Here is an 8,620-nt window from a genome sequence, read left to right on the forward strand (position 1 = left end):
CATACAGACAAGCACTACAGCATGACTGTATTTGTCCCAGAAGCATGTCAAAACCAACTTTGTTCTGTTCATCTCCAACCTCATCTTCCCAAAACCCATTCCTGAACCCTTCTGTCAAATATTAAATTCAGTCCCTAAGAATAAATGAAAGACAAAACAATAGTCTCTTACAATATTCCAAAGTTCACGACTCCTAAATCAGAAGATAGTCACTGAAGAGCAAACAAGTGGTACGTTTACTACTGGTTTTAAAATTCACCTTTCACTTTTAGAGACTGAAAACTGAGGCTGCTACTCTGGTCTATCTTCACTGAAACATTTCAGCAGTGTCATAGGACAAATGCTGTTGCAGAGGCACACTCAATTCATATATATGTTTCCTGGTGTGCTGAGTTTCTATATGYAAAGAAACATTCCTCCCCTCAAAATAAGCACCTAAATAAAAAAATGTAATGTATTACTGAGCTGTTACTTGCTATATATTCTCCTTTTGGAGAAAAAGGAGAAAAGCAAGACAAAACTTCCTTCAGGACTTGCAAAACTGAGACACTGCAGCTCAAAAACAGCCAGTGCAAATATTTTCAGTGTTAAAATCAGAATAAAACAACAATTATATCCTTTTAAAAGTTAGAACTCTGTTTTCAGATGCAATGTTTTTATTTTTGGGGGAATACTATTCTCTGCTCAAAACGACAGTGCATATGATGGTACACAACAGGAGACAGATTAAGGTGAGTTGGATTATGTGCTCTCTCCAGCTTCAGCTGATTCGCCTATGAATTCCAGGTCAAAACTCTTAGTTTGTTTATAAAACTGTAAAATATGCACAAAAAATACTACTACAGGACTGCTGTGGACTTTTTCTTTTAACCCTGATAAAAGCATCTGCTGAATTCCAGGTGATTGTATCTCCACAGCTCCCATGTCCCAAATAGTTTTCAGAGCTCTGTCTATCCTCCTCCTTTGACAGYAGCAACAMAGTGCAAGGATGACTGAGCCCTACTTTTCTTGTCACCAGAATAACTTACCACCAGGCACAAGACAGAAAAACCAAGTTCAGCCAATAAAGCCTGAGCTGCTTCAGCAATCTACTATTAGATACAATATRGCTTGTACATCCTGCGCAACCAGTAAAGGAACAACTGCAGTGTTGAATTCCGCAAATATTTTAATGCAGATCTGCTTCAAGCAGCAAAGAGGCATACTCTCCACAAGGCGTAAAATACTGTCTTCCTGCAGTCCACCTGCACTGTGGCTCAAAGTACCAATCAAGGAACTGAAACTGGACAAAACACCACATTCCAMACCAACTTAATCATAAAAAAATCAGTTTTCTAGGCAGTGTGGAAGTCTCCCAGTGTCCTGCAAGAGGCTAAACTTTCCAGCTTCCCTTAAGGAAGACAGGTCTCTGAACAGTATAAGTTTAAATCCTTTTTTAAATTCACTGTAAAAGCATCTGGATACTCAGCTTAGTTTTTAGGAGACTAATAAATTAAATGAACCTTGAATGGATCTCTCTTCAAAGGTATAAGTTTCTCTAACATYCACCTTCAAAACATTTAAGTACTTYACAGTAGCAGACTGGTTGCTCTTAACAGAAGCCATATCCTCCTAACTAAAACACATAAGGTTTGCTAGAAATCCAACACTCAGACTAGCTTTAGGTACCACACATTTCTAGATGCGCACTAAGTTAAGAGAAAATGTGGGGKTTTTTTTCTAGGGCTATGAGAAAGACCACTTACAAAATTAAACGCTACCTCTCCTTTAATCTTTCTCTACCCATCCAACTAGGCATTAACTGATCTGCCCCTGAGCAGCCTGCAGGGAGGGACTCTGCAGCTGCCAGGCTCAGGCTGTTCACTGAGCAGTGCCCTACAGCCACTCTGTTAACCGGCAGCACAGAGAGCAAAGCTCACCTTGACATCCAAGTTTTCATTTAATCRAGCAATCCCTCAATTGTGAATCAGAGTACACCGGCTGACAGGTCACATGCTCCTGGCTGCTCCACTTTTAGAGGAAGTTATGTTCTTTAATGCAAGATAGTCTAAATGCCAACAAAAACAGATGGAGAGCAGGTCTAAACAACCTTTCTGGCTGTGCTCAAAACTACTGTCATACAGGATCAGGAGGTATCAACAAAGCCATGAGAAAGGAAACAGAAAGTGTTTAGATGAGTAGGATAGCAGAGATAATGGGACATAAAGCCCCAAAAGAGGTTCCAAAGACACACATATCAACAAAAAATGCAACAATTCCATCAGTTAATACTATTTCACAGACATAAGATTTTACACAACAATCAGAATAGGAAAAGGGTAAATTTATACATTAAAACTCTACCAGCTAAAGAAGACATTTATAACTTGAGTGATGCTCCATCACGTTTACAGACTAGCTTAGAAAATTTAAATGCTGATATATTGAAAAGTACCCTCCCTGTCCACCYTAGAAAGGTTAATTGTTATTCAGTTGCAAGTGAACAGTTTCCARCCTCTTTTATTTGTAAAGAAGTTTGGGAGTATTGTGTGAGATACTGCCAAGAACATTTCATCAGAAACACAGCAATCTGAAATGACTGACATACTTTGCATGTTCTGATCACTTGAAAGAAAMGCTCTGAGCTATGTACCCTGCCTGTAGGCAAGACAAAGGCCCTTGTGTAGAACTAATAATAAAGGGTCCAACACCTTTTCCACTCCAGCTGTTTTCAGCACCTGGGCTGGCAAAAAACAAAGAGAGGCAGTAACATCTCTGTCACAAGCGGTATCCAGAAATGTTCTTTAGTTCAACTGGACTCCCTGAAGATAGTGCTGGTGAACAGCTTTCTCAACCTGAGATCTCAAAGCATTCCAGACTAAGAACAAGTTTGAATATTTTTATCCAAAGGAACAAAGTTACTGTGACAGTACTCAATAAAATGTCCAACCTGACAATCAAGCCCACTGCAAACTGTGCTTCCTGTAACCAGGACACTTTAACTGTGCACACATGGCTCCGCCATCCTTTCCATTTTCCCTCTCATCTTGGATTCAATGTAAAATGCAATCTGGAGTATCACATCCAGGTTCAGAGTACTCATTTTATACATACACGGAGTATTTTGCTTTTACTGAATGGGCTTAGAAGTTTGGCAACTGTGTAAGTGAACATTGTACAACTGGATCAAGTGGAGCCTTTCCAAAGGAGCATGGAAAATGAATGTGTTTAGGAAGTTGTTTGCAGAGGCAAGAATTGTTAGGTATAAAATTTGGTTTTGTTAAGGACACAAGACAGGTTAAACAGAATGTAACCACTGCATAAACAAATGGCTCTGTAACTACTCATAAGGGCAACAGATAATACTACCTCTGGGTCTGCCATTGCTGCCAGGGGACTAAAGTCAGGCTCCAAGTCCACCAAAATAACTCTGTGTGACTTTCTGTAATTTTCCATGTTTGAGTTTTTTTTAAAGGAGACCTGACTCTTCATAAGATGAGAAAKCTTAAAAAGAGTCATAAAAGCTTCTGCTATACTTCGGTGATAAACTATCCTAAGCCTTGTTTTTGGAGTATGGGAATTATATAACATGTTTATTTCTGGATTTTTCTTGATACTTTTTGTATAATGAAATATAAGGGAAAGCATAAGATTACAATTAAACTGGAAACTTCAAACCTATGACATTCTCTGAAAAATTCAGTTTTCAACTGTTATACTCAATAAAATCTTCCCTCGACAGATTACAAGAGGTTTGACATTACAGGCACTTTCCCACAGTGATAGCTTTAACTATTAGATCYAATCAAGTAGCACACATTTACTTTAACACTGAACAGAAGCAGGGATGCTTTTACCATCACTTAGATGATCCTGACTGAATAGTCCAGACAGATTAAAAAAACCCAAAGGCTGCTACCTCAGACTGCCACACAGTTGTTGTGTTGGTTCTACATTTTAATTAAAACACTCTGTATTATGACTATTCTAGAAGGATGAGCAGATTAATATTGCACCAAATTCTRTTTCTTTGTATTCTGAGGGTTTTAGGACTTCTGTAAAAATCTTCATTAGAAAAAAAAAAAGTGATCAAGGAAAAAATGTACTTAAATTCTATGCATCTGTACTTATCCAACAGTTTAAAATATGTTTTTAACATAGTGATATATGTTAAGGGCTGTGGGTTACACTAATAACAGTACTAGTGGGGATAAGGATACTAGTAAGATAAAGTTTATTAGTAYAACAATGGAAAAACAGAACCTTAAATAATTTCAAGGTCCTTTTCTGATGGCAGGTATGGAAAATAGGACAGCAATACATTAAGCAGATAYAAAAATAGGAAACTGACAAACTAGCATGTTGAAACAGAAATTTGTCAAATACAGACATACTAGAAAGCCCAGAGGATGTAAATAAAGAGGCTCAAGCTAAAACCTTTAAATCTTGTATCACAAAATTTCTTTAGGATGTTCTAATACAACAGTTACTCTGGGGCACAATGGAACAAAGAGGCTGAGAAGATGTGGTTTGTGYCCCCTTATAGAAAAAGAAAGTCAGTGAATTACCACAATTTAGCAGACTGCAGAAAGAATGAAAATTATTAGAAATCAGAAAGGTAAACTATTAAACCTTAGTACTGTAACTGACCTAAATACKGTTTATACATCAACCCTACACTTTCTAGAAGTCATAAAGGTACCTGACCAAGAGAAATGTTAACTTCCTGTTCTGAAGTCTCCTGAAYTCTACTGTATCTCTCACATACAGAGATGTATCATAAATGTTTCTGTGTTATTTGAAGTGAAAAAACCTCCGATGTCATACAGGTATTACTAACCCAGAAGTTAAGAGAATGCTCAAGACACTGACTGGGCTGCCAGTGTCCAACAAGCAAAAATCTACACTGAAATGGCTGGGTCCTCAGCTCCCTTACACTAATAAAGATCTCTGGCCAAACTTATATTAGATTGTCCAGTCRAGTAAGAATGAAGAGTCAGCGGTATTCCACCTTTCCTTTGGAAGTCAGTAACATACCAACTTCTTTGTTTTCTAAGCAGGCAACACAAACATACAGAAATGACACCAGGCCTCATTCCCAGGCGAGGAGAGGTGCAGGTTGCTGACAGATATGTTCCCCAGTGCCCTGTCCCCACCAGACCTGGCAGTTACCATCTTTCCAYGAATCCCAAGGTCCTCGGGGAAGCTGCGCTACAGGCTCAGCGCCAGGATGGTGGGGAAGTCCTGCAGCAGGTCCGCCTGCCAGCGCGCCTGGTATGTCATTTACAGCGCACCCACACACCCTGCGATTAACTTCACTTCGCCTTTAATCAGTTTTAGAGGCTCTTACGTGCTCTTGGATGCGGCGCGGCCACCCCTGAACAAAGGGGGCAGGGAGGGACGGGAATCCCTTCGTCTCCGCCGGGCAGCAGGTACGCGGGCCCCGAGGCCTCCCGTTACCTCGGAGCAGCCCTCGCCTCCCTCGCTCCCTGGGCGAGGCGGCCGGCCCGGCTCCCCCCAGGCCGAACGCGGCCTCCCCGGGCCCCGCTCCGCTTCGCCCACCCGCGGSCCCCGCGCCCCGGCGGCGGCTCCGCCCGGTGAGGGCCGCGAGCGCCGCTTCCGGAGCCGGGGCCGGGCCGTCGCCTCCATTTTGGGCCCGGCGCGGAGCTCACCTGCATGCCGGGCACTTGCACCGCCACGGGCGAGTGGGCCATGGCGGGCTGCGGCGGCCGGGCGGGCGCCGCCCGCTGCTCCCCGATCTCGGCCTCCTTCTCCTGGGCGGCGGCGGCGGGGCCTGGAAGGACAAAGCGSCGGGGAGGCGGCGGCTTCAGCGCGGGCCGCGCTCCCTCCTTCCCTCCCCGCCCTGCCCGCCGGCCCCCGCCCGCCGCCGGCTCCTCACCTCGCGGCCGCGGGGCTGCGCTGCGCCAAGGGCGGGCGGGGGTCGCTAGCGCCGCTGTCCCCTGCCCGCCGGGCTCCCCGCAGCGGCCCTGCCCATGCCCCGCTCCCCGGTCCCGGCGCGGGGGCGGCTGCTCGGGGCTCCCCGGGGTGGCGGCTCTCGGCGCGGCCGGGGCTGGCTCAGAGCGCCATATCGGGCTCCGGCTGCAGGCGGCGGCTGCTGTGCGGCGGCTGCTTCCGTCTCGGCTCCGGCCTCGCGGGGCGGAGCCGCTGCACGGCCCCGGCGTCACAGCGCCCGCCTTCCCGGGGCCGGGACCGGGGCACGGTGCGGGGAGGGGCGGCGGGGACCCCTCCGCGTCAGCACAGCCCGGGTCCGGGAGCGCGGCTGTACGCGCTGTCACAGAATCGCCAATAAATAGGTTGGAAAAGACCTCTGAGGTCATCGAGTCCAACYTATGGCCCAACAGCACCATGTCAGCCAGACCACGGCACWGAGTGCCACGTYCAGTCTTACCTTAAACACCTCCAGGGACGGCGACTCTGTCACTTCCTTGGGCAGCCCGTTCCAACGTCTAATCACCCTCTCTGGGGAGATCAGAAACTCCTCCTTAATGTCCAACCTAAACTTCCCCGGCACAGCTAAGACTGTCACTGTCACTGTTACCCCGCTAGAAGAGCCCGACCCCCACCTGTCTACAACTCCTTTCAGGTGATYGCAGAGAGTGAGAAGGTCCCTCTGAGCCTCCTTTTCTCCAGGCTGAGCCCCCGCAGCTCCTTCAGCTGCTCCTCATCAGACTTGATGAGGAGCAAACCTCCAAAACCTTTCCCCAGCACTGTTCCCTTTCTCTGGACCACTCCAGCCCCTCAATGTCCWCCCCGAATTGAGGGACCCAGACCTGGACACAGCACTCCAGGTGTAGYCTGGCCAATGCCTGACCTCTTGAACACTGTCCTGGGGTCCCTCCTGCACAGTCACAGTGCTGCTCCTGGCCCCAGAACCCCAAAGATCCCATCACCTCTGYTCCTCTGACTCTGGACACACAGGGCAGTCACAGGGTGCAAATGACWGAGGCATTATTTGATGGGGTTTACTTGCTTTTGTGACAAAAGTGGTGWTGTCTTCTCGTCTCAGGGGTGCTCCTGGCAGCCAGCTGTGGCGGAGGTGGTGAGGGCAGGTCTGGTTCGTCTGTGGATGTTCAGCTCCCAGCTCAGGGTGGTTGGCTCTTTTTTGGTTCACAGGATGTTTCCCAGCTCCTTGGCCAGGTCTCTCCCARCACACACCTCTGTGCCTCACCACCRCCTGCTTTCCTGSTGAGGTGGGCTGCCCCCAACATTCATCCCCCACAGGAGCCTGGAGATGGGAAAATAACAGTGTTTTGAAGTGACTTTTTTCCCATTCATGCATGAGTCACCTATTCGTGTGTGTGATTCACGTTCCTATACATGAAAGTTTTGCTAGTTACTCAAACAAAGGTTAAACTGACATATTTTATGGCACTGGTCTTCCCTGCAGCCCTCTGAGCAAGAGTATAGAAATCACATGGATCTATCACAAATAAGCTATGCAAGGGCTTCCCTCAAATTCATAGGTTTCTAGGTTTAAAAGCCAAGAAAAAGTAAGGCAAGCTGGAGGTGTTGGATTGCTGGCCATGCCASAGCTATCCTGCTGAGAGGGTGGGTCCCTTCAGAAAGGATGTGACAGCAGGCGGTCTCCCTCCCTTAGGGCTCAGAGGAATGTTGCACTGTGGCAAGGAGCACAAAACACCTCTGTTTAAGGTAAGGTTGTGTTAAAACAGGCTGAAGCCAAGAATTTCAAAGTTAGGCAGTCTTTCCATCCTTTACTCACTGTGGTTTGAAACAGAAAACAAACAGTAATGTGTGTTAGGGGAAGGCTTGAGGATCATGGTGGAATATTTTTTCCCAACTTGCCAGTTTGTTAAGTCTTTACTGTTACTAAAATATTTATTTTCTTCTGCACCTTTAAAAAAAAAAATAACATGATTTTAAAAGGCTTCTGTGTGATAGTTATATATCTAAGTTCTTATGAGTCTACATGGAGTTCATTTAAATTCATGGAATGTTTAAGGTAAGTATTTTCTAAAAGTTTATACCATATATTTTAATTCAAAAATGTTTTCCATTAATAAACCTCTGGGAAGAAATGGGGGTTCCTACTGACAAAAAGCTTTCTTAATTATGTACAGTGGTTGAGCAAATAAATGAATGAATATTCACTCATGGTACTTCTGAATCCTGCCTGATTCATTCTGCTCAAACATATTTAAATCACTTCTCCTTTTGTCTTTTAATAATCTTTAGAGCATGACCCCTGAAAAAATCCTGACAGATAAAATAGGATTATTTTTATTTCATGCTGCTGCTGCATTGCAGACCTGCTGCTCCTCTTCTGGTTCTGATGTTTTACTTTTTTCTTTCTATCCATCCATTACCTCAGTTTTTCTCCCCAGATTCCTGCTAACTGTTTATCTCAGCCTTGTCTTGGTGTCTCCCTCACATATTTTCTCTCTTTACTTTGTATCAGAGAATACTAAGTGCCGATCCATTCTTCCTGTTTTGGGGCTGTATACTGAAACTTTTGGCCTTCTATGCATTTCTGACTTGCATGCAGCTTAATATATCATGAAAGGAACTGTAGCAGATTTATTTAAGGCAGTTCTACTTCTGCTCTCGCAGGACAACTGCAAAGCATGTGATGAGGTATTCTCCCCAGCAATTACATCTGTAG

General features: G+C 45.3%; 1 protein-coding gene across 3 annotated transcripts in view; it reads right to left on the reverse strand.

The window, feature by feature from the left end:
• The window catches only part of STK26 (serine/threonine kinase 26), a 31,900-nt gene extending 24,606 nt beyond the window's left edge, over positions 1–7,294 (reverse strand). Inside the window, exons 1-2 of one of the 3 annotated variants that reach the window (XM_057383021.1) lie at positions 6,967–7,294; positions 6,389–6,459 (exon numbers count right to left, since the gene is read on the reverse strand). In XM_057383021.1, the coding sequence (XP_057239004.1) occupies positions 6,389–6,459; positions 6,967–7,279 (384 nt within the window). In that variant the 5' untranslated portion in view covers positions 7,280–7,294. Of the gene's footprint in view, positions 1–5,651; positions 5,774–5,878; positions 6,351–6,388; positions 6,460–6,966 lie in introns of those variants that run through there. The other 2 variants (XM_057383022.1, XM_057383020.1) reach the window with 2 other exon arrangements.
• Between the last annotated feature and the right edge of the window lie 1,326 nt (positions 7,295–8,620).

The sequence above is a fragment of the Malurus melanocephalus genome, unplaced genomic scaffold (genome assembly GCF_030028575.1).
Source record: "Malurus melanocephalus ecotype Western Australia unplaced genomic scaffold, MMel_1.1 scaffold_603, whole genome shotgun sequence".
In the NCBI taxonomy this organism is placed as follows: domain Eukaryota; kingdom Metazoa; phylum Chordata; class Aves; order Passeriformes; family Maluridae; genus Malurus; species Malurus melanocephalus.